This window comes from Anser cygnoides, chromosome 2 (genome assembly GCF_040182565.1).
Source record: "Anser cygnoides isolate HZ-2024a breed goose chromosome 2, Taihu_goose_T2T_genome, whole genome shotgun sequence".
NCBI classification, from domain to species: Eukaryota; Metazoa; Chordata; class Aves; order Anseriformes; family Anatidae; genus Anser; species Anser cygnoides.
Window position 1 is genome coordinate 38,734,590 of NC_089874.1, and position 26,281 is coordinate 38,760,870.

Below are 26,281 nucleotides of genomic sequence, written 5' to 3' on the forward strand. Positions count from 1 at the left end.
ATTTGATGAGTTGTAAGATGAAGCATGTCTCTGCTAGCCCTTCAGAGAAACACTGATTTTGAGATACTGAAATCAGTTGCTTCTGACACTGTGTATAGAATATACTGCTACTCTAATTAAATGTCTCTTTTCCACTCTGTTCTTCACGCTCTTAAAGAAGTAAACAGTTATTCTGATAAAATATATGATGGGCAACATGGAAATGACCAACTGAAATCTTCTAAAATTACAAGGACAGAAGCAATTTTGGGTCTCTGTTTATTTCTGAAAATATTTGTAAAAGTTGACCTCACAGAAATTCTCAGAAGAGTTAGTGAGTGGGCAGTAACAGAGGCTATAGGGGTTTATTTAGTTAGTAGGACTTTATACCACCGTGTTTTCTCTTGGTTCAGAAAAAACCAACCAACCAACCCCCATAAGTATTTAATTTAATTTCAGTTCAGACTTCTGTTTGAACATAAAGCTTATTCAGAAAAGTAAGCTAAATGAGAATGTATGAAATGTTTTTGTAACCCTGAGAAAAAATAATGATATAGACTCATCTAATGGGGATTTTAAGTTATGCAAAATTTGTAGGTTTTGCTTCTATTTGATCTAAAGAAGTATGAAGCACTATAGTTAACATCGTTTAATTTACTAGTGAACTTAACAAGGCTGATTTTTTTCCTCTTACATGCACCCACATCTAGAGCAATTTCTGTATAGTTCATACAATTTATTCTGAAGGAGAGCTCACACCACTGCTTTTTCATGCTTTTATAATATTATAGTAAGTGGACAGGACCGTAAAATAATAAGGAAATATTTATAACTCAAATTTGATGACAGCCAGTTTCTACAGCACATACAGCACATCATTAAAAAACAGCCTTAAAATAATTAGACAGATAAATCTATGCAGCAAGGCAAACCCCCCAAAACTCTGCAGTGACATTAGGAAAAACCTTGATTTTAAAACAGAGTAAATTTGCCAGGCAACATTACACTGAATATAAAGAGAGTACAAAGCAAAATATAAACATTAGCCACATGTAAATATGTTTGCAGAACTTTCAGGATGTTACTACTTTTCAAACTGACAAAGTTTAATTTGACACCTTCTGTTCTAAAACCTTTGTTTCTATTCAAAATCACGCCTTTAGCTGCTATCAATCACTATGCTCTCCCTATTACTTAAAATACTGGCATGGGCCCTGGATAAGCTGAAAATGCCATGCAGATGAATTCTGAGATAATATGTTCAAACCTGTTATATACAACACAAATCCTGTAAAGTTATGTATTGTAAACCTACATTTATTGGGAACTAAAAGTCTTAAATCCATCTGCTACAAAGAAAATACTGTTATGCACTTTCAAGTAACCAAGTACCATCTGCAAAGGTCTTGCTACAGTAAGCAAGAAAATGGTGAAAAAAAAAAAAAGATGCTAAACCTAAGATATTTAAAATAAATAAGAGTCTTCTGCCTGGTTTTCTTGTAGGGATTTAGTAAAGAAACATAAGATATTAAAGGAAAAAAACCTGTGAAAGCTCTACTGCCAAACCATTGCAAGAAAAGCGCAAAGAGGATAAGTGCCAAACATTAGAGTCTGCAAGACCCATGAGCACGCTTATTTTAAAGAAAGCATACGTGCATTTTATTTACGTATCCAAATGCTATTTTATTCAGACTGAGTTGAGCTGTATTTAAAGTCCTGCTCTGTCACGCACAGTGTCTAGAGAAACTATTTTTGCATTCCGGTATCCTTCTTATTAAATGAAAAAAATAATATAATGGAAATCTACACTTAAGGTGTAAATACCAATTCTAACTAGATCAAAGAGGGCAGCATTACCAGCATGAAAGATGCTCTCTGGGCAAAGCTTCCATCCAAATCAGCAATAAACAAGTCCAGAAAGAAAGGGCTTCAAGGTGGAGCAACTGAATTCTTTTGTTTGGTGAATTTGCTATAGTGATGATAATTTGCCAAATGATGAATATTTCTTTCAGAATAACTAACAAAGAATCAAACATTTTTAAAAAGAGCTGTAATTCGAATCCATGAAGGCAAAACATTTTACAGTATCAGTGCTAAGATGTGAACAGCTTTTCCTTGGTATAGCATATCGGAGATTATTTTGTATCAGTCTCTGGGGCATATAGCATAATAAAAATATATAGTGTTAGAAGAAATCAGTCTAAATAGGGAGGTATTTGATACAAACATTTTAGCAAAAAGTGTGAATTGCATTTCAGCATCTACTGTGAACAAAGACTAAGTACATAATCCATTAAACAGTACTTTGAACTCAAAAAAATTGAGTATTGTAGACTAAACTAAAGTAGGCATTTTGAATGAGCACATTTTCAGCAACTAACTATAAAGCTAGCAATTTATCATTCAGCAAATAATTTTCTACTTTTAAAAGAATCTGTAAGTGTTACTTATGCTAATGAAGACTGTTTTTAATCTGCCCACAAACATGCTAATAGAGGGCAATTTTTTTTATTTACAATGCTGAAGGCACTCCAGTTTATAGAGCACAGATATGAAATTACACTTGGTAAAATGGGCTCTTAATTGTCTGAGCAACCCAAATCCTTCACCTTTAACAAAAAAGCTTATAGACAAAACAAAGGAAAAGAACTCATGAACTAAACTTTAAATATTGACTTTTTCCCTTCAAAAGCTGTCCAACTTGCTTTACAAATCTCATTTTTGTTCCAAATGGCTGTGTTCGTCATAGATATTTCCATTTCTTTTCAAAACCGAATCCACACATAAAAGAGAAGAAAAAAGGCCGACACCACCACTACAATATGTGCATATGGTCTTAGGCTTCAGTATTAAACTTGTAAGCTGCTCATTGTACAGAAAGGTTGCTTTTGGAAAAGTCATAATACTTCCAATGAGATACATTATGGCAGCATAGGAGTACTGAAAGCATTTTAAATTATTTACTAGGTTAAAAGGGTGAAATGGTACTTTAAATACATCAAATTTCATCATCTGGGCCATTTTTTGGTGGCAAAGTGGTATTGATCTTTCCAAATGCTTAAAATTAACTATTTCCAGAAGGTCATTATTTGATTAAAGGCATTAAAGTTGAGGGCAAGAAATGATGCACTTTGTCTTCCTTCCCATTCAAATAATCATGTAATTTAATCAGAACTATCCCTTCATGTCCTGTAATAAAAATGTTTGTCTTAAGATATTGTTCTTTACCTAACATATTAACCTTTAAATGTTATGAAGTTCTTAAGAATAATCTCTGCTTAGAGAAGATTCTTCCATAATGCAATGAAAGGATCACCAGCATTTAAATTGATAAGGCCAAATTTCCTACACATTGATTGGAAAACGCATTAAACCCTTCAACTGAGATTTCTCACAGTGTTGAACAGGATCGAAAATTCAGGGAGTTCAGAATACATAAGCTCCTGTATAAGGCATCATAAAGCAAAACAAACTAATGTTGCTTCAGCACAAAACAAATCCAACAAATAAGTAGCAACGGACTCTGTTTTAGTTTACAGTGGGAATGCAGTTTGCATTACATTTGTATTATCCAGAAAACTACACCAGGCAACCCCCAGTGCAGTGGAAGAAGAGAGCAATTAATTCAAAACTCGTCTTTGGGCTGAGATTACTGAAATTTGACTTCTTTCTGGGTGAAATACCTGTGGGTTCAGACATGGGTACAAGCCCAGATGATCAGAGTGCTCCTTTTAAGCCTTAAATATTCTTCAGGAATTCCCTGACTGCAGGAGAATTTATTCTGACGCAGGTTTGTATTTTTCCTAAAATACATAAATTGTCGTGGTTATCTCCTATCAAAGCTGAATAGACCTACATGTTTCCCAGAAGAGCCGAAGTCTGTTAAAAGAATGGCCACTTGATACCTTCATAAAATTTTAAGGAAAATTAATAATCTGTCAGGCTCAGTAGTTTTTGATACTGAACAACACATTTGTTAGTGAAAAGCTTTTCATTTTAGCTTATATTTTCAAGTACTTTTAAGAACTGACTTCTGTGAGGCACATACTTTCAAGTAATTTTGAAAGCTGCCATCAATGTTCAATAGCTTGGGATTTCCCTATTTTGCTCACAAAACTGTGTATCTGTAATTCAAGAAGCAAAAGCTGGTGTTCAGTCTGATCCAGAGGATGAGCAGAGCTGCTAGAACATGAATGCCTCTTCTTGAGATGTGGCGTAAAGTGAAAATAAATGTTCCCAGAAAGATGTTCGCTTTATTATTTTATTCACACTAATCAGTCCTGAATTTCAGGCTCTGCCTTTTTAGCATTCCACTAAATCAGAGAAAGTTTGAAACCTGAAGCTGTCCTTTATCTCCAGATATTTCTGGTTTATCTGTTCTACTGGCTTTCATTACTAGAACATTGAAAGGGGAAGCCAGATGTGAATTTTAAGTAAATCTGTATCTGCCATTGTAATAGATGAGATTTAGTAAAACAAACAAACTGAAAACCCCACAGCCTCATAGGGCTTTTCAGAAGAAAGGTAAACTTCACTAGCAGGAAAAACTTCCTTTGAAGAAACAGATTATGCTGCTAAATTTCTTATCCAACCTATTATTCAGCTGCACCATCTGTCTGCATGTTACCTACACCTCTTCCCTAGGTTGGGGAAAAAAAAATGACCAAGCTGCCAGCAGTGGTGCTGACAGCATTTCACTGCATTTTTTTTGGTGATATTTTAGGGGAAAAGGATCCCTGATGTCTCTTCTTCCCTCTGCCTTTTTTCCCTGTATAGCTGCAGCACTTACAAATTAAATATGTATTTCTACTCTTGTAAACAGCCAAACAAAACAAACAAACAAACAAAAACCACACACACACACAAAAAAAAAAAAAAAAGGAAAAGGATACTCGCTAAAGCAACCTATAAAATTCAATGATAGGCATGAAATGAGTACAGAAACAAAACGACCTAGGGAACTGCTGCCCTGCTCCTGCAGTCTAGTCTGTCGTATCAGACCTCTCTCTACTCGGAGCCCTGGTGCGTGGCTAGGAGCCAGCGCTACAGAAAAACTTGTCGGATTAAGGGCTGAAGCTGTATCAAAATCGGTATGCACGGTCCCCGGGTGCGAACACTTGAGACGTACCACAAGCGCCTGGGAAGAAAAAACCAGAACGCTCCTAACCCGTTAACTCTAAAACTGGCTGAAAACATAAATATCATTACTTTTTAGTCGAGTACAGAGGGAATTAATAAACTAAATTAAGGGCTTCTCCCAGGCTTGGTTTCTCTGCTCTCAGCCTCCTCCACCTCTCCGTTTCCTTGTTTAAATGTATCTTTTCTACAGTATTGCCTTCAATTGCCTAGCAATGATAGGCACAAGCCCTAATCAAAAACATAATATGCATTCCTTTGAAAATCTTACATAAAATGCAACTACATTCATATGTAAAAAGAAGGGAAAAAGTAATAGATGCAAAAAACAGTGGGTGAAGCTTTATTCTGCCTTCCTCTCCTCCATATCCTTCCTTTTTCACACACACGATTCAGTTGGCATCGTAACCACGAGATACGCAGGACAAAAAACATACTTTAAAAAAAATCTAAACAAGAAAAAATATCTGCTAATTATTAAATAAGTCAGTCTTAGTCTGGTACATTACTTTTTATGGCATAGGCACATAAAATGGGTCAGTGGGTTTCACAGAGGGTGACTGGTAATATATGGCCCTTTATCTTTCATTTAAGTAGGGAGAACTACTGATTTCACTGCAATGCCAATGCTTCCCCTGAAAGTAAATACAACCCTAAATCCAACCACGACCCTTAATAGCCTACATTTATTTATTCTTAAACGTGCAATCAATTTTCATATGACAGCTATAGCTACAGCTTAGTTAGAGAAGGGTCTTTAACAGAAAGAGCTTGGCAGTTTTAAAAATCTTTTTTAGTACTATCAATTTACAAGTGAACTGCAAATGTTTATTATTATGTTGCTTATGGAGATTTAACATTTGCTTTGAGGGAAAGACCTCTAGTAAAAAGGCCATAGGGCCAAAGTGTCACTTCCGCAATTACTTGTACATGTGCACATCATGTCATTAGATTTATTTTTTTTAAAAGATTATAATTTCCCAGAGGGAGTAATTTAAATCCGTGGCTTCTTGTCATATGCCTTTTTCTTTCCAGAATTCATCTTGGATCACAGGAAGATCCACCTCGCGCTGAGGAATCATAGACTTGTAGATATTCGGACTTAACTGTGAATTCAGCTCAGCTGACAAGATGCTCCAACAAGTGACATCAGTCCAAAACCCACACAGCTCAAACACGCTCTCAGACATCTCAGGCATTTTTACGGCCTAACTAAATGCTTTCCTGTGTATTTGAATTAGACTTTTAAATAGGCTGGGAAGATTTCTTTTAACATTTCTCCTGTGATTCAACCGGATCCCGAAGGTCCCGGTTCCGTGCTGAACAACACGTAATCCTTTGATCGTGCCAAAGGTGAAGGGGTCTTAAAGAAACCAAAACCAAACTTTTCCCTAACTTTCCTCCACATTTTGTTAATTACATCAGAAAATTAAGAATGCCCATTTCCTCCACCCATTTTAAAAAAAGTCTAAAATTCACACTTGCGAAAGACGGAAACCTCCCAAGCGAATGAGAAAGAAGCTGTCAGAAACACATATATCACCCATGGAAAAATAAAAGCAGCGAAGCCATCAGAAAGCTAAAATCCCCCAAACTGCAGCGTGGTTGCTTGGGGCATCGATTTACAAGAATAGGAAAGCTGAACCAAAAGGGGAAACTGGAGAGGGTTTTTTTCTCCCCTGGCTGGCCGTGGCTGGGAACCCACAAAAGGGCATTTTCATATAGCTTGCCCTCACGATGGGGACAACCGTGGCCACGAGGGAAAGCTCCTAGAAAGAGAGCAGCTCTTAGTGTTAGGTGTTTCTTCACCAGCCAAGAAAAGTGGCAGCCAAGTGGAACATTTGCAGGCAGCAGAAGGGGCTGGGAAGAGCAGCATGGCTCTGCAGCAGCTCCTGCCCCTCGAGCGGGCGCCAGGGGAGCAGGCACCCTCCTGCCTGCCCTGGCCCCTTCCCCTGGCTGGGGAAGATTGATCCTTTAGCAAGACTCCCTCCTCATACTATGTAAGAATAGGAAATGAGAAGCAAAGTGGCTGCCCCAAAGGAAAAATAAAAAGCAGCTCCCGTAAGCCCTCCATAGATTTTTTTTTTTCCTTCTAATAATCATTTTTATATAAACAGTGGAAAGTTCCTGTATCAGTATGTATGTTACATACACTAGAGATGCTAAGCACCTGGCTCAGCAAAATACCCTCACTTGCCCTAACACTAGTCATCTAAGCACACCCACAGAGGTAACAGATACTCGTACAAAGCTTGTTCACATGAGGCCCAAAACTTGAGGGAATTCTGCTGCAGACCCCTCAGTCCAACACCTTTACTTTACACAGGTTCTGAAAACTCTTTTCATTTGTTTCTCAAATGCCATCCTGTATTGTAAGGGAACTTGACAGCTGCACAGGAATAAAAGTAAGATGACCACGGAATAATGTGGATTCTGATATAATCTGGCAGATTGGGAATTAGATAAATATTTGCAAATTGGATTTTTTTTTCCAACTTAGCAAGCTGTGTGCTTGCCCTAGTCTTTTCATTACATGAGAGCAGTTTGGGCTAATCTGTAACCAAAACCTTGGAGTTTGACTTAGAGGTTAAGTTTGAGGAAAATGAAAAACGGACAGAATAAGAAATCATCAGAAGCAGTGAAATTAAAAATTATCTGCAACAAAACATTGTCTCCTTTCTCACCTTGCACCTAACAAGCCTATAACATTCTTTCAGGTGTTGAATGCTTTGAATTATCCAGTTTAATGTCACAAATCTACTATTCCTTACCCCCTCCTTAACCCAGTGACCCTTCACCTGAATTTTAATCGGTCACTCCTTTAGCAAATTGCTTCTCAGACTGCCGCTGCATGTTTGTTTGCAGAAGATGCCTTTATTCTTTGCAGCAGCATATTTTGTAGCCCTCGGTTTCTCAGGATGAAATTTACCCTGCCGCTTCCTGTTTAGTTACGCATTTTGCTCTCTTTTGTTTTCTGCACTGTTTACTTGGTGCCCTGCTTCCCCCGGTGCCGGGAACCAAGGGCTCCTCAGCCTCTTCCTCAGCTCTGGCACTACAGCTTTGTTTTTCATTTCAGTATGCCATTAATTCCTGTACAGCTTGCTCTGACATTTCTTCTTCATTTGTTTTTTTTCTTTTCTTTTTAATGCCTTAGCTTCATGTTAAAGAAACAATATACTGAGCCCTCAGAAGCCCCCACACATCAGCGACCTGCATTGACAATGGAGAAGGGGTGGGGATGCACAGTAGGTACAATGCCCTACACGCAGCTGCGACACGCAGGGAGCAGCAGTGGGACAGGAGAGAGGGGCAGATGGAGCACAAGGCGATAGGGAGCGTGTAGACGGGGTGGGAAGAAGTCAAGGAAAGGCTAAGAGGAGAGGTGTAGCTAGAGGAATTAGCGAAGGTAATGAGAGGAAAGCAAAACAGAAGGTGAGGATACAGAAAGCAGGAAGAGAGATTAAGAAAATCCATCCTGCCAGAAACAGCACCTCTTGTCAGGCAGACAGCAGGTGCTGCCTGAGGAGGAGCTGATTCACGCATCTGGAGTGCAGGAAACGAAACACCTCTACCTAGGAAAGAGAAATTGAAAACAAAAGACTCAAAGGAGGTGGGAGAGGGTGCTGCACTTTCTTTCTCTCGGCAATCCAGTGCTTCCAGACTGCACTGCTATTTTCAAATAGTTTTGCAAGAAATGAGAGATGGATTTCTGGACCCTTGCGAACATCCTGACAGTTCACGCTCAGCTTTCTCGCTTCCTCCCCTCCTCTTTGACTCACCCTGGACTTATTTTGGAAGCATCAGAATCCACGGCACCTCCATGGCTCCTGCTGCACCTACAGAGGTTACCTGCTCACGTAGGGTCCGCAGGGACCCTGGGGATCTGTCCCAGAGGTTGTGGTGCCACGAAGCACGGGCGGCTGGCAGCACACCTGCATTGCCCTGCTGCAGCTCAGCGCTGGGGCCGGGCTGTGCGGGCACAGCTTGGGGCATTTTCTCTGCCTGTACCAAGCTGGGGGGTTATCATGTAGCGAGATTTTCCTCTGCAAATCGGGCCATCTGTGGCATTCAAACACTACCCTGTGTGCTTTTTTTCAGCCAGCTCTTCCTTGCACATCTCATGCACTTTCGATATTGCCACCTCATCGCAAGTCAGTGGCAATGGCTAAAGCGCTCGCTTACTGAAGCCACTTCTTTTAAGCCTCCCCTGGATGCCTCTCAGCTGTGTGGCACCACTCATCTCACCTGACAATACCTGCAGCATCATTTGGGGAATCTGCTCAGTTGCACAACACACACATTTTTTTTCTTGCTGTAAGAAATGTTTTAGACACTTTTAATTAAAACTTTCAATCAAAACTGCTTATTTTTTTCTTTGTGTAAGAAAACTAGCCAACAGTGATCTGCTAAAGAGTACATGGTTTTAAAAAGCCTTACTAAGTACTGAAGGCTGTTTAACTGGGGCAAGCTGAACAATTGAACTGAAAAAAAATGAATTTCTCAAAAAAAATATCAATTTATAGACAACATTTTGACTCTAAAAACCCAATCATAACCTATTTTCATAAGTAATACTGGAATGTTTTCATTAAAAAAAAATCAATTCTTCATTTGCCAAAATTCTCAATACTTTGACAATTCTTTAAAAACCAGTATCTTCTCCCCAAAGGAGGAGGAAAAGGAAAGAGATAGCACAGGGACAAAATTCATGGAGAAAAACTTTGGCAGAAAATTTTATTTCTGCTAAATTCAGGTGGCAGCAAAGGCTCCATTTTTGGTTAGCAGCTCTTCTTAAAGCGAGGTGTTTGTTGGCATGTTATTTTGAAAAACAGCACAGTAGGATGACTTCTTTAATAAGTGGGCATAAAATAGAGATTAGAAAGTCTCAGAGTGAGAGGCACCCCCCCCCGTGTGATATCGGATTTCTTTGCCAAAGCAAGGAAGGTTTTTAATAAAGGTCATAGAGAAATAATCTCCAAAGAAAGCAATGTCTCTCCCCCCCTATATGTTTACCCTTTTATTTCGCTCCTTTGCAGCAAAAGGCAGACCTCAACACACACACACAAAAGGAAACAACAACCAAAGAGGAGAAAAAAAAAAAAAAGGAGCCTGAAATTTTAGTTACACCACATGTGGTTTTCATTTGTGAAAAATGAACAAGCTGTTTGTGGTTAAACTGTCTAATCTGCTGTTATCAATCTAGCGCTGCATTCAAGATTTACAGGATACATCAGCTTCTGTGCCACATTAGCTGTAAAAGGGAGAGGGGGTGGGAGGAAAAAGGAGGAGGAGAGAGTTTATCCTGAGGAATAATATTTCCAATGCAGCCACACTCACACTACATCTGGTTGTGCTGGTAGCGGCAGTTAAATTGAAATATTTCACAGCGTGTGTCAGAAACATGCAGAATGGTAATTATGACAGATCTGATTAAGCCTGAGTGCCACTCGCTCCCCGGCCAGCTCCGGTTGTGCAGGTGTGACCTTGTGCGTGCCTGCGTGTGTAAATAAAATTAATTACAAGCGAGAGGGCGAAGGCTCCAGTGACATCACAAAGCGGAGAAACTCCCAAGGGGGAGACCTAATGGAATATTTTCCCTCAGTCTAATAATACAGTTCATATTGACTTGAGGTAATTAGTGGGATCATTAAAGCAGTTTTCCCGGCGTATTTGGCTGCCTGATCAGATTAGTGAAAATGTTCTTCAGAACAAGCCCTGTGTGGTCTGCCAGGGAAGGAGGAAATAAAAAGCAACAAAGCATATTTTGGAATGATAAGCAGCGCTGGACTTCTAGCAGAGCGCGTTGCAGGGCTGCTCTCGGGAGCCTGGCCGCCCTGCTCTCTCGACTGGCTCGATGCTTTCATCCCAGCCGCACGTGCTCCCACTTCACGGGATCCAGGACTTTGGTTTAATTTTTGCTCCTCTATCTCTTAAAACTACGCTGTCCATATTCCTCACTGCTTCAAAATCAGGTAAAAGCCCGGAAAAAGTGCTAGCCTTAGAATAACCACCTTAAGATAACCAGGGAAGGAAGGAGAACAAATACATGATCGGCTCCCCCCGCCTCTCCCCAAAAAGCTGATAGGCCACAGTTAAAAGGATTGAAGGCACCGGATTGAGAATTAGTAACGTTTTCATTTCCTAATGAGCTTACCCCAGCAAAAAAAGGGGAAAAAAAGGAAAGAAAAAGAAAAAAAAAAAAAGGAAAAAGAAAAAAGTTTCACTCTAATATAAAGTCTTCCACGGTAGCAGAACACAGAGCCCTAATCAAGAAATGGACCATTTGTTTAAAAACAGTCTATTGAGCATGCTCTACCTTGCAAATGGAATATGCCAAGCTCTGTCACAGATGGCAAGCTTTGACAGTTCCCATCCGTAGCGTCGATACTCGACAGTTCAGCACAAGATCAGTGACATTCTGTCTCATTAGAGCCACGCTAATTATCACAGCTAGTTTCAGGGGAAACCATGTGTTGCAATGGTCAATTTGAAGGAGTCTGTGCATCAACAAACTGGTAATAAGGATCAGACACCTTATTATATGACAGCATGCTGCCTATGATCTGATTTACTGAATCAGAGGTACTGAGGCAACACTGAAGCCTGATGGGTTATGGAATCGTGTGTACACAATGCATGTCTGAAATGTGCTTTAAAAAGAAACGGGAATTATACAGAAATGGTACAAATAAAATTTTTTAAATTGGGAAGCTATAATAAGGACATCTTTCATTTGCCATTAAGACATGAAGAGATGTTCAAGATATTGTTAGCCAGTTTTATCTTTAATCAAATCAAATAAGATAAATAATTCAAAATGAAAACTGTAAAATTATGGATTATGTTACATTATAATTCATTCCATACTCTGATTTTTCAGTTGCAATAACATGTACCAAACATTCCTTATGTTGTGCCGTCTTGCTTCCTTAACAGAATTTTATATTTTGTAAAAAGCTTTCCCTACTTGGCTGTCTTTTGTCATTTGTACATTTGACAACTTAAACTTGCAGCTCTCCTCGCTTCTCCCCCACGCCGTGCTCCTTCCACCGGACAAAACCACCCAAGCAAAAGCCGCGAGTGATGCTCTCGGCCACCTGTGAGATGGGGCCGCATCCTGCCCAGCACTCAGCAGCCCCAACCCTAGCGCCTCGAAGGGATGCGCTGCAGGATGAGACCGTGAAGGAATTAAGCATTAACTCTTGAGTAATGCCAGGCAGGTGTGCACTGCATTCCTCTGGGAAATCTCTCCTTAGGGCTCAAAAATGCGGCGCTTCTGGAAGCTGCTACCAGCTCCTCAACCTGCCTCGCCGGGAACCTCTTGCAAGAGCTGTTTGACCCCACATATAGAGCATGCTTGGGAAGCATGCTCTTGCTCTTCAATCCGTATGTCAACAAACCCAACCTTTGCCGTATGTGCTGAAAGGGCTGCCCGGCCCCCAGGAGCGGCTTTAAGTGGTCAGTATTGTCCTCTTACGAGTGAAGTATTTTCCACGCTGAACCTTTTTCTTTGGCTTCAACTATATCAGGGTTTTAATGCTTTTTTTCCCCCTCCACACAGATTTCCGTGGGCAATTGCACACTGATATGAACCGCCTCAGAGATTTTAAGGCTTACACTCTTCAGCGTATCGCTGTTGATTCAAGAAGTTGCTGTCTACTTTTTACGAGTGGGAACCCAAGACTTGCTGAAGACAACCTGCTTAACCAAGGTCATACCCATAAAATAGGGATGGCCAGGACTGCCGCCAGCCCTTCTCAGGTTCTCCCTGGGGTAAGCGATAAACCGGCTAACTGGACCTCATTTTTCTATTGCCTGAGAAAGAATTAAAAAAAAAATCCTAAGGAAATTTCCTAAGGTTTTAACCTTTATTTCTGAGAAAACACAATGTAAACAAAATTAAGACATGGGCAGAGGAAGGACCTGGAGTGCTCTAAGCACTCCTTCTGTTCCTGCAAATAGAAACCCGAAAATCTCCTTGCATCCGACCCGGGCGAGGCAGAACACACTGCCTCTGCCATACGATATTTTGTGAAAGAAGCAAATCAGCTTTATCTGCCAAGTTTCACAGTTTCACTGAATGACACGCTGCTTTATGGGGCCATTCTTGATCAAGCACAGGAGCCCATCTTGCCTTCTCGGTTCACACTCTTCCTCTCCCGTCCCTGCTGACACCCGATCCCATCCCAGCTCCTGCTGCTCATGGCACGTCTTCAACTGCCAGAGCAATCCCCGCGGGGAGTGAAGGGGGGGACGTGGAAAAAAAATAAAGGGAGAGGCTGTTGCATGGTGTGCTTCTGCTGCTAACGCTTGCTATCTCGCCTTCCCGCGAGGGTGAGGGGTTTATCTCCAGGTGGAAGCGAGGGATGGCGGAAGACCTCCGAGCACATTTTTATTTCTACCTTGTGGCTGCCTGTGCAGCATCCCTCCCCACTCCACAGAGAGCCCATTGTAAGCTGAGAGGGGGGAAAAAAAGAGGTTTTAAGCCAAGATTTAAAAACAGGAAGTGACTCAGCTGCTCGGAGGGAGACAAAGCAGGAGACAACTTCACAGAGAAGTGGGGTGAAGGACAGAGCCCCCAGGCTGGACCGCCCCAGGACAGCATGAGATGCAGCTCTGGGAGGAAACAGCTTTGGAAATAAATTGTGACACCACCCCTCTTAAAGCCACATTGTTACCAGAGGGTTACTCCTGCTGATAAAAAGGTTCCCCCCCCCCACCCCCCTTGGAAAATAGTTGAATAGATCGTTATATATCTGCAGTAATGGCATGTTACATCTTCGTGCCAGATCCACAATACCGTGCTTGTTCAATGTGGGAAGCTGTTTAAAAACGACTTTCCTATTAGAGTATATAGCTCAGTCTCTAGATGGAAAAAGCCAGATCAAAGATATAGCATTTATAAAACTGCTGGTTAAAAGATAAAAGTGAGATAACAGACATCAATTTTTCACTATAAATCTCTGGGTTTACTACAACATTAAAATTTCCAGTAAAAGCAGGGTTTTATATACCTGAACTCTAATGGCCTATTCTGAAAATATTTATGTCAGGAAAAGCATGGTATTTGCATGCCAAAAGCAATTTTAGTGCCAATGTTTAGCATTCCCTTCCCATTTAACTCCTTCCAATCTACTCGCAAGTGGGAGATGCTCTTTCAATCCTACCCCATGCACCTTCCCATGCAGAGCTCCAGAGGAGGAAACTCCAGGTGCATACTAAGGCTAAGTCGAACACTTCTGATAAAATACCACTGCATGAAATACTTGTGTGATGGCTTAGGGTGGAGTCTATAGCGCGGTCTAAACCACTGATGGCACCTCCATGGTTTGCATGCAGAACTACTCATTTCAAAGAGGATAACTGCCTAACCGAATTGAAAGACGGGGACGGAGGGACAGGAAATTAGGCAACACTGTGCAACAGCTCAGAAGTAACGGGTCAAAACCCTCTTTAATTACGTGATGTTTCTGGAAGTTTGGCTAAATTCTTATTTGTTTTACTCCAACGTTAAAATCAGAGTGTGATCCTGGAAGAGCCAAGTGCTTCTGCAGCCACAGGCTTCAACACACAGGCATTTTTATTCAGGGAGAAGGAAGGGCATCTGACACCTATCTGCAACATGCACAGTGATCTGCAAGACTGGAGCTGCAGAGGGGTATCTATTTTACCTAGTTACTGTACTACAAACTAAAATTATTTAGTTATAATAAAGCAGGCGAACAGCTTTATATTATAGTGCACAGGACTCTCAGAGATACAGAAGTTGGTATCACTTCAGGTTTTGCAAACTGTAATTTCTTAAATTTAAGACAGTTTTGCAACATAAACTGATTTTCATCAAAGTTTTGCTTTCTTCCCTATTTCATACCAGCATGTACAGGCCATAGCTTTTCAGAATAAGACATAGACATAACTTCTCAAAATACAGAAAAATATAGGAGCACTACAAGTCTCTACTTCCCTTATCTCTCGGGGCTTTTAGGTTTTTGTTTGTTTGTTTGTTTCCTTGTTTGTTTTTATGGAATAAAATTAGATTTCAGCATCTGTCACCATCAAAAAAAACCCTGATCCCTAGCTCCCACATGAAAACATTGTAACCAATGCACAGTTACTGAACCATGATGCCTTAATGATCATTACACAAATCAACTTTTTTTTTTTTTTAATTTGAAGTAACGAAATTAAGAATGTGCTCTCAGAATTATTTGAATCAGACTGTTAGGTAATAAATTTAATAAAACCCCAATATGATTAAATTGTAAAAGTAATGCATACCACACAAAATGTTATGTGTGTGGATTCTTTTCATTTTGACTTATTCAGGTGTGCTGATTAAATTTTAGCAAATAATGTTGTTAGTACTGCCCTTCTTCCACAAAAAAAAACAACCCTGGGAGCAGAGACAAAGCACTTCATAAATATTTCTGTCTTTTATTTGTATGTGTTTTTCTAAAGCTCTCTTTTCAACACAATCTAACAAAAAAAATTGTAGGCCTATTATGCAGGCCAAATGCAATAAAGATGTAAGACTTTAAATACTGACGTTAGGTGTTTTGCTGATTACAATTCTAAATCCCCCCAAATATATTATGTGTCCAAGCATTTTTAATTATGATATCTTCCTGAATTCTTTAGTATGATCATCGTAACTTTTAAAGTATATATTAAGTATATATAATAAAGTATATATACTTAATGTATTAAGTATATATTAATATATACTTAATACATTAAATACATTAAAAATACTTAATACATTAAGTATATATACTTTATTACATATATATTATGTATATTAAGTATATATAAAGTATATATTTTGAATTTAACAGAATTTGACTTTATTTTGCAGATAATATATTGATCCTTAAATACATAGGATTTTCTGAAATACACAGATTGCGTATATCCCTACATGGGAAAATAATTCAACACTGGGAGGAATGTCCTAGCTACAACCCCAAACTCATTCAACTCCGTTTCTTCAGAGAAGTCAACCAGCAGTTTTTGAGTGAGTCGCCAGCAAAGCGCGCCGTGAAACTGCAAGTATGCAAATCACCACTCACCTAGGGCAGAGCACTAGATCTCACTGGTATCACTGCAATCTCTTCCTGCTGTCGTCATCCTTCCCTTGCCCTGCGCTACGACCTCTGCTGCACCCAGCCCCTGCGCCCGCCGGGTCCGTGGAGCATCAGGACCACGCGTGGTCCTCAGTGAAGCAGGTAACTGCTGCCAAAGGCGCTAACACAGCACAAGGGAGGATGCTCTCGATTTTTACCTCGGCGCTACCTAAATAGAAACTTCTGTAGCGCATCATTTAACAGCTCTTCTGTTCAAAGTGCTCTAGTCAGCAGAACATTATCTGCAGTCTCCTGACTCGGGCAAGCCCAGCCACCTTGCAGATGCTGGCTGCTTAGTTAGAGGCCCAATCTAATGTTGACACAAACCATTTTCTTACTTTTTTTTTTTTTTTAAATGAAAAAGAAAAAAGCCCTCCAGCAAACAACTATCTTTGTCCACTTGGTCACCGCTTTAGGTCACGCACTGTTTTATACCAAAACTGCAGACTTTACACTCAGCAGTTAATCAAGTTTTTAAATAGGAGAAGAATATTCAATTTTGGTGAGGTTTAAAAAAAAAAAGATTTTTAACCAGCACATCATTTTCTACTGTGTGTTCTCCAGACTTTTAATTTTAACTGGAATTGATTACCCCAGGTTTTCCAGTCCTGAGCGAGAAACCAATATCTCCAAATGAAAAAAAAAAAAAAAAAAACTATGTAAGAGCCTCTTAAAGAATATGTTTGAACAAGTCTCTGGTTCATGCAAGACAGACTTCTTTGCCCCAAGAAATATTTCTCTGTACTACTGACAAGCTCCAATGAAGATTTTTTTACATGACAGATATCTCCTTTACTATACATGGCTTTGTTACATATTTAAAAAAATATATTGATTGGCTGACTAGTACTGAACTGGTTAGAGGAGGCAAAATGCATCCAGTCACCTATGAAGTTATTTCTGTGAGACAGGTTTCTACTACAAATGGCACTTTGGCTAAGTATGGTCTTGAGAACTTCCTTAATAAAAAAAATAAATAACATTAGCTTGCTTAAATCCAGGAGAAAACACAACCTCTGAAAATAGAGGCATAATTTCCCCAATGAAAGGGAAAAGAACTAAGCATTTTCTCTTGTTTGTTTTGTACAGTCTTATGCACAACCTGCACAAGAATCGAAATTTTATACTAATACTCTAAAAAGAATGCCCTTCATCCTTCGGAAGCCTTTGTCTTTCCTGTGCTGATTTGAAAAGGGATTACCTGTCTCTTTTAAAATCACAATTGGAAGAGCTGTCCTGCCTAGAAATTTTAAGATTACATCCTTAAATAAATACTCTATGACAGATAAACTCAGATCAAAATGACGTGGACCAGTAGATCAGATTCATACCTTAGTTTTGTGGAGAACTGCAAAGGGATGGGGAAGGTGTAGAAAACGGACAGCTCTCTAGCCCCTGGTCTTGACATGTAAATAAAGACATCTGAGGAGCACACAGGTTGGGAGCTGCTGTAACATTCTATCCTAATTAGAAACATTTCAAGAGCCCTGTAATTTCCAATCAAAATTACAGTAATTTCTGATATACAAGCCATGATTCATGACAGAATTTTTACATTCCATGGGAGATTATAGTGGCCTGATGTATGACACACTGAGTACAGCACTAACATAAACAATTCAGTTTAATGTTTAAACAGCACTTGGCGTTTAGAATCCCACAATAAAAGAAACATATTATTGTAGAAATTATCACTTTGACAGTGATTGAAGGGTAGGCAGGCATGTGGCCTATAAAGCTATAATTTTTACAGTCCACAGCTTGAGTTTAATCATTTTGATATAACATTTCCAAAATATCCCTTTAAATACTCCTTACAGCATATAACTTAAGAGACAACATCCTTTCTGTACAACAAAATGCAGTAAACTCCAAAATGCGAACACCATAGATGTCAAAAGTCAAATAAATTTAAAAAGAAAATCAACACCGAAATGCTGAAGGCCCAAGAAACACCAGTCTAACTGATAGCTGCCAGCTTTCTTTGGAAGAGGATGTGTTTTTCTAAGAGTGAGTTTTAGAAAAGTAAAGGAAAAGTGACTAACTGGACTTAACATTTAATCTGACGTGAAGATTTAATGTTGCAAGGAGTGGTGCCTTTACCATTTCCTTCAAGTGTTGGTATAACTGTGTTTCTATTCGTTTCCATTTTTCTACATGTTTTTCCTTGAGTTGCTTTTTGAGTACATTCTCACTTACATCAATGCTTTTGCATACTCTAGTGATCTTTCTCAGAAGACATGTCACTTATGGTAATCACAACCAACAAGTGCTCACTGATTTCACTCTCTTGCCACTAAACTTGACAGAAATTCTTCAGTTGAAGAAAACAGCATAGAAAACCACATAACAGAGGCTTAAAACTGAATATGCAATATGACTGTAAGCCCGACTGCAAGTAACCAAGCAGCCACAAAGACATGCTTTTTCAGATGTACCTTGTATGACCACGTGTTTTCCTTTTCTTCCTTTCTTTTTTCCTTTTTTTTTTTTTTTCCTCTGGACTTGGACAATTCTGCCCCACCTTCAACGCACAGCCTCACCAAACCCCGTTTCTGACTCACCATTTTAACAAAAATCAGAATCCCAGTGTTCCTTGTTACAGCCCATGTAATTAACAAAACACCGAAGCCTACTTCAGCACCACTACAGATAGCTTGCACACCGTTTCTGCCTCATCCATGCCAACTATGTATTTATGAAACCAGCACTTGCTGAGCTGCATGGGACAGTGAATAAACAGTACCCAGACGTTACCTTATTGAACTCAACCATGAACTCCAAATTGTGGCAGTGTGCTGTCATGCTAACCCACGTCCAGCCACTATAATTTACACAGAAGCAGGTCAAAACCAGATGGGGAAAAAAGAGAGGCCGTTGCGCCCCAGGAACTTTACCTGGCTTTTGGTTGCTGCCACCTTTGCAAACAGTGCCTGAGACACCTTAGCTCTCTTCATTTCCTGCTGTATCTCATCATAAATGGAAGCATTAATGTTCATGGAATTATTTTCTGTTTTTCCATTCCTCTCTGTAGCGATAGTAGCAGTTTTGACCTAGAAAATATATGTTATGAGACATTTTTCATTATGAAAAAATTATTTTCCTCTCATTCTCTCCACTTTCCATTTTATTCCTTTTATTCAGTACTGCTCTTATATTCTTTCAGCTTTTCGGTAACTTAACATTATAAGTTATCCATAGTTCAGGCAACTGGGAAACAAGAAAATTCAGCATATTGTAACAGGTGAATGCATCTGAAATATGAGTTACTCTTAGCTGACCACTGTGAATTTCCATATCATAAAACAAATTAGGTGGAAATCTGTCAATCTTGTAGAGACTTGTGAATCCTTACAAGATTTCTTTGCCCCACACAATTTAAGTAAAAAAATTTAACTGTAGCATAAAAGCATTTCCAATGAAATAAAGAACAACAGAAAAATGCCTTATGTCCAGTACACTCAAAAGAATTGTGATGTAGAAAATTCGTTGCTTTAGATTTAACTTTTTAACATATTGTCTGATCAGTTTAATTCTTAAGCTGTTTTTAAGAAAGCAACAATTTAGATTAACGCATATTTTAATCTCACTCATGAAATCAAGATAGGCCTTTCTTAAAGCTATTAATGCTGGTTTTATTTCACTTACATACATCAAATACACATTTTCAAGTATGTATTCTTCTTGCAATCCAGTTTAAAGAAAATAACACGAAAATAAGGCAGAATGACTACGATATTGCCTCTTTTATGTTAGCTGCATCTGCAGTTTGTGCGGTATCAGTTGAAAGGTACAAAAAATTAGCAAGTACACTGAGAAACACATCAGAATATCCCTACAATATTGTCAACAGTTAAGGACAGCATCTTTCTTTAGGATCTCCTCTTGCAGTGATTGCCTGAGATTTAAGGACCTTCAGAGGAAAGACTGTATTTCTGCCAAGAACCCTCAAGGTGATGACACAAAATCAAACCTTTAGATTTCAGTTCAAACTGGTTCATACTGAAGTTGTTGGGAGCTGAATTAATTTCGCCATTCAGAAGTTAGCTGTCTCGTCTAAGTTAGTCATTCAGGCTACCTCTAAGTTAATGGACAGAGACAGGCAATTCCAGAGGGTGATTCAGCCTACTCTCAAGGATGTGTCTAAAACCAGTTTCACTATCAGTTTAATCCAGAGCATGTCAGCATTTTCCTGTGCTCTTAAGTCCCTTGGAGTTCAAAGGGAAATCATTAGAGCATGGCAATTCATCTTCTAATCTCACTTTTATATGAGCTTTCATGACACAGGTCTCCCAATATGAGAAGGAAAGGGTTTGGGTGAGGGAAATACTTAGGCAAATCATCAGTCCATTTTTTCCTAGAAATGTCATGCTCAATTTAGCCTAACTATCCTCTGTGGTACTTTTAAGATAAAATAATCTAGCCCAGAAACTGGGAGTGCATGCCACTTCTGCTGAGCCTTATTTGTCTATCAGGCATTTCCAGCGCTGTGCTAACACCTCATCATTTGCAGCAAATGGCAAAACCTCAGCAAGGACAAGGCACATGCTTCCACCTGCCTCCTACTGGCAGGCATTAGTCTTTCTAGTGTCTGAAAACAGGAATTCTAAATCAAAAGGGAAATAGAAAAAAAAAAAATCCCAGAACTCATCATACAGTTTATCACATGACTTTTTTCCATCTGAAAACAACCAGTACCTTGCAGCAGTGACCAGGACAGTGAGGTGTTTCCTTTTCTGCAGTGTGACATTTAATGGGTGATACTGAAGTAGAGGATGGTCAAGCCTGGGCCAAGGGCTGCTCAGAAACATTCCTGGCACCAGGCAGTGAGCAGCATGAGGAGCAGCACCATGAACCTCCTCTTATTCACATTGCAGGGTGGGAAAACACATGCCTCACACTGAGCAGACTAGCGTGGGGCCACAAGAGCAGGTGCATCTCCTGAACACCATGCAGTGATATAATTTGAAAAATACAAAATCAGTGGAAGTTTTATAACCTTTAAATGGAAATGACTCGCTATAAGATAACTGATGAACAATGGGGACATTAAATTTACTACTGGAGACAGCCCTCACTCTGCACACGTAAAAATCAGGCTAAGCTAACTTAGAAAACTAAAATGTGATGGCTTTGTCAACACATTGTCTTGGACCAGAGATTTAAATTTTGACAAAGTTATTTCACTCCTTCCAAAAGAAATACTTCTAACTTGTAACTAATCTTGGAGGGTTCTCTGGGGAAGAAGAGACGAAGATACTCTGCTAGGTTATACAATTCCATGGCATCTTTTGGGAAGGAGATGCTTTGCTCTTGTGTTACTGATAAAAATCTCTCTTTTCTGTAAGCATGCTGACTTTTTGATTGCTACTCAGCTTCAAAAGACAGCTTCACGTCATAGCAGTACTTCATAGACTACTGAACTGAGCTGTGGAGTGAACAGCCAGGTCATCAAAGAACAGAATTCACACACCACATTGGAGACAATTTAAATTGTGGGTCTTGGTCCATACTTTTCCACGTTCAATTTAGTATGGATATGCGTTTAACTCAGAAATTACTGAAAACTCTCATTCTAGTTGTTAAATCACATCTATCTTTATAGAAGACAATAAACTCAATGGCATCTAATGTTTCTAAAGTTAAAAAAAAAAAAAGACTCATACTGCCCTGTTGCCTTCTGCTGATCTTGAATTAGGAAATGAACAACAGAAAACACTAATACCTTCATCAAAATGTCCTATTAGCCCACAGATCTTCGGGAGAATGAAAGTCTTAAAGTTATAAAATAGTGGGCTTGGGGATTATCAAGAGTTGTACTTCACAGCCATATCCTCTCCCTCTCCAATTTACATCACTGGCCAAGTATAAAAATTCTTCCCCTGCTTCTTAACAATTTCTCTTTAAAGATCAGGTATAGACTATGGCTGGACTAGATGGACCATTGGTCTGCTCTGGTCTGATGAATTCCATGCAATAATGCTAATTAACCTCTTGGAGAATATCCATACATAAAAGTGTTTCATAATTTATACATAGCAAGCATCTAGCCTGCTGTGTTGAATTTAGAATTGAGTTCAAGCTAGAGGCTGTTTGAAGCTGGGTTGAAAAACACCCTCCTCCTCAAAACAAGAAAAAAAAAAGAAAAAGAAAAAAAAAGAAACAACGAACAACAACAAAAAAAAGCCCTGAACAGTGCAACCTCAGGACTTGAGAGAGGAGGTGAAAACAGTATTCATTTTGGACAGAAAAACAAAACAAAACATAATGTCCCATCTCATCCACACTTAAACACAACCTCTCACCCCACCCACACATATAGCCACATTTTCTGTTTAGAAACGAAATCATAGATAAGCTAATTTTTTTTTTGACAGTAACCAAGTTTTGCAAATACTTACAGAACAAGGGAGCGTTATTTTATAAATGTAACACCCTGAGAATCAGAAACTCATTTGACCATCTTCCTATCACCAATCAATTTAGTTGTTTAAAAACACTTGGACAAAAAATAACACATCTATCCCCTCCTGGCCTGCCTAGGTACATATCTTATCATCAAATAAGGCCAATCACAGTAGCAAGAAATTCTGGATTCATTTTATTTTTTTTTTCCTAAACAAAGTAGAGGCTATTGTAGAAGAAATAACCAATCTGAAGAGGTTTCCACAAATATGGATGTTCATTTCTTCCTCACCAAAACTGAAACAAAAAAATCTTTTATAACACATTCTCATAAGTACTGTTTTAGCTTGGGAACAAAAATCTTCTTTAATCCTGGTTTAGCTTTTAATATTACATCGTACATTAAAATTCATAAAGTAGTTCATTCCAGGCAAAACAAACTACTTTTCAGTTCTACTCTGCAAATAGCAGAGGAGGTACAATAAATGCTGTTGCTTTCAGAACAGCTTTTATCAGGACAAGGTTTACTACTCCATTATTACACTGGCGCCTGGAAGCGCAGTTATAGTTAAGTGTCAGTGTTTCCATTAACTCTCCTCCATGGTGGTTTTCACGGGGGAAGGAGAAGACTGCATTTATTATTTGGTTCATTTTGAATTTCATTAAATTGCAACTTGGCACAAGGGCTACCAACCTAAATTTTGAATTCTTGCAGCAAAATAAAAAATTTTGCTGGTTGTGACGTTTGTGTGTTTGAACTCCACGTCTCCACTGTGAAGTTTCGAGGGAGCTGTCATTATGTGAAGTTCCTTGAAATGGAGGTTCACTGGTCCTCAAACACCAAAGCTGTGTCCTCCTCAAGATCAGTCAAAAGTGACATCCTATCTCTGGGATCCAAGCTGAAATTGCTTATCATGTAGGAACCCTATTTGTAGTCACAGGGAGGCCAGGATAATATTTATGAAAATGAAAGTTTTTTCTACATTGACTACCTAGAACCACGTAAAATTTGTGGATATTTCTTAAAACAATCGTCTGCTAAAATTATACTCTACTCTTGACTTTACATGTACTCTGTTTTTATACGGGCTGATGATGGGCCCCTAGAGTTAGCACATTTTTTTTTTTTTGGTGGTGAATATGGGTGGGGAGAGGACTTCTTCCTCAGCTCTTCAGAAATTAGAGATTACTTGTTCTGAGAAAGAACTGTTCATAACTGCAGGATGGCTAACAAGCTTTAACTAGAATATACTGCAGAAGAAAATCTGTAAGTTGGTCACCAGTCTCCATCCTTTACAAGTTGTACTGAGGAGGAGGCACTCTTTCTCCATGGCCCCTGAACTATCCTGATGAGAGGGAAAGGCCATCCCTAGCAACTCCATGGGGAACTCCATCTACCCTGAACCCAATTTGACACTCAGCATCCCCTGAAGTATCCCTACACCCTCCCATTCCCATGCAATGTGTGTGGACATTAACCCATTCTCTGAGCTTGACTTAGAAATATTGAAAAGGAACCACTCTGGGGTGATCTGCAAGCTGAAGGTCTTGGGGAGGGAGAAAGAAATGAGTAAAAGAAAAAAAAAAAAAGATTTTTTTTAATCCCTTCTAGGTTGGAAATGTTTAACTAGCTCTCCATGCAGTATCTACCTGATGGAGAAGCTAATATTTATATATTCCACTGCCCCAGGAAAGAGCCTGACAGACAGGCTTCTGCCCCAGGAGGTGGCAAGGTGAACAACATCCAAGGGAAAATTCTTGTGTACCCTGTCTCTTTGTGCTTAGCCCACCAGAGTGAAAGATGGCAGCAGACTTTTAAAACTTGACCAGCTTAGAGGGCTAAACATGTTCCTGAAAGCTCAGGCATTAGAGGCTAATGATTTCAATAAATTAAAAAGTAAAAAAAAGTAAAAGTAAAATTTTGCTTTTTTTCTTTTAAGTCAGAGACAAAGGGAAAAGTAAAGGGGACAAAGTGCTTCTTAAAGGATTTCAAAAAAGAACTGGAAACAATCCAGATACATTAGCTCAAGTAGTAACTAGTAAGAATGCTGTAAAAATGAGATAAATTCAATGCAGTTTCTTCTAACTCAGGCACTGGGGTTTGTGCTTGGTGAGTTCCTACTATCCTATCAGACCTCCAAGGTCACGCTTTCTGTTTTTGCATGTAATAGTATGCAAAATTCACACTGAACAAGCCCAGATGCTAAACGGTTAAGTCTGCTCTACTGTCTGGCCACCAGTTGGCAACACAAAAATGCAAAATAGATCCTTTTCAGGATGTTTATTTTCACATCCTTCCGAAACTGATAACTTGCAATTGCAAAATAAACCTTCATGTGTGGCATATTAGCTCCCATTTTTCATGGTTTCATAGTTTAATTGTTTCAAATGTTACACTGGTCTAAAGATTTAACATTAAATATGTTGGCTCTTGCCTAAATTCTGTTGTCAGGATAAATGGTCTGTTTTGTCTTTCAATAGTTATCCAAGAAGTTCACAGCTAAACTAGAAAAATATTACGCTCTATTCCTACACAGTGAATATTAAATAACTGTTTATAATAATTTTAGTAATAAGGATGTTAGTAGTTTTATTTCTTTAGTGTCAAATATTCAATAAACTGTGGGCATTTTTCTTGGGGCGTGGAGGGACAGCAATCAGAGCAGTAGCTTGCATTAATAATTTTGCAGAATCCTGACTATTGTTTGTTTCTGGTACAATTTGTAAAATTATATTTGCTAGGGCAATTACTAGAATAATTTCATTATTATTTCTAGCATTAAGTGTTGTACTTACGTTACTAACTATGGACATTTCAATTTTCAAACTTAGGGCTCAGAACACCTACTAGAAGCTGGCAAGTGCTACATGTGTTTATAGGTAGATAATTCTCGCAACAAATTAAAACAGTTCTGCAGCATCCTGACTTGGAGGTATCTATATCCCTGATCCATCCAATAGATAAAGTGCTTATATATTTTGTTGAATGACAAAGAACAATAACTAGAAAAATACTTGTTTTGTTCTACAGAACTCAAGTATCAGTCTATAAGGATTCCTTGTTAACCTGTTTTCCTTTTAAAAAGGATCCAAACAAAACCATATGCTGTTTCTACTTTTAACTGTTGTGATTAGGTTAACAATACTCTGGAGTCTCAGGAAAAAGAAATGCAAATGTAAACAAATACACAATAGAGACATAGATCTTCCCAACACCAACACCAAAAAGAAAAAAAAAGAAAAAAGTGGACTTACAGTATGTTTTGCCAGTAAACTTATAACCAACCCTAAGTCTCCCTTTCTGGCTGAAAATTTATTCAGTTTAAAGTGTGAATAAAAACCAATACAAGGATGTCGAGTCAGAGGTAGTCCTTCTGGAAGGTCCTGTAATTAACTCTGTTCTTTAGCTGTGAAATTGCCCAAGACCACTTGAGACAGAGTGAGACATTACCTTGGCAGAAAGAGGTAAGTTAAGGAGGAGGGTTAGCCTTTGCTCTGAATTACCTGGGCTGTGGGAGCAGGTACAGATATTAAACCAAACTTAAATGTTGTTTTAAACAGAGTTATCTATATTTAACTATTTCCCACTAAAGCATTACTATGTAAATAGACTCTCTTCCTTTATCTTGGAGAGTATC

General features: G+C 39.0%; 1 protein-coding gene across 10 annotated transcripts in view; it reads right to left on the bottom strand.

Moving 5' to 3' along the window:
* Nucleotides 1-26,281, bottom strand: part of SATB1 (SATB homeobox 1) — a 93,172-nt gene that overhangs the window by 7,776 nt on the left and 59,115 nt on the right. For all 10 annotated transcript variants that reach the window (XM_066991880.1, XM_066991881.1, XM_013171966.3 and 7 more), the window contains one exon: nucleotides 19,136-19,291. In XM_066991880.1, the coding sequence (XP_066847981.1) occupies nucleotides 19,136-19,291 (156 nt within the window). The remainder of the gene's footprint in view (nucleotides 1-19,135; nucleotides 19,292-26,281) is intronic.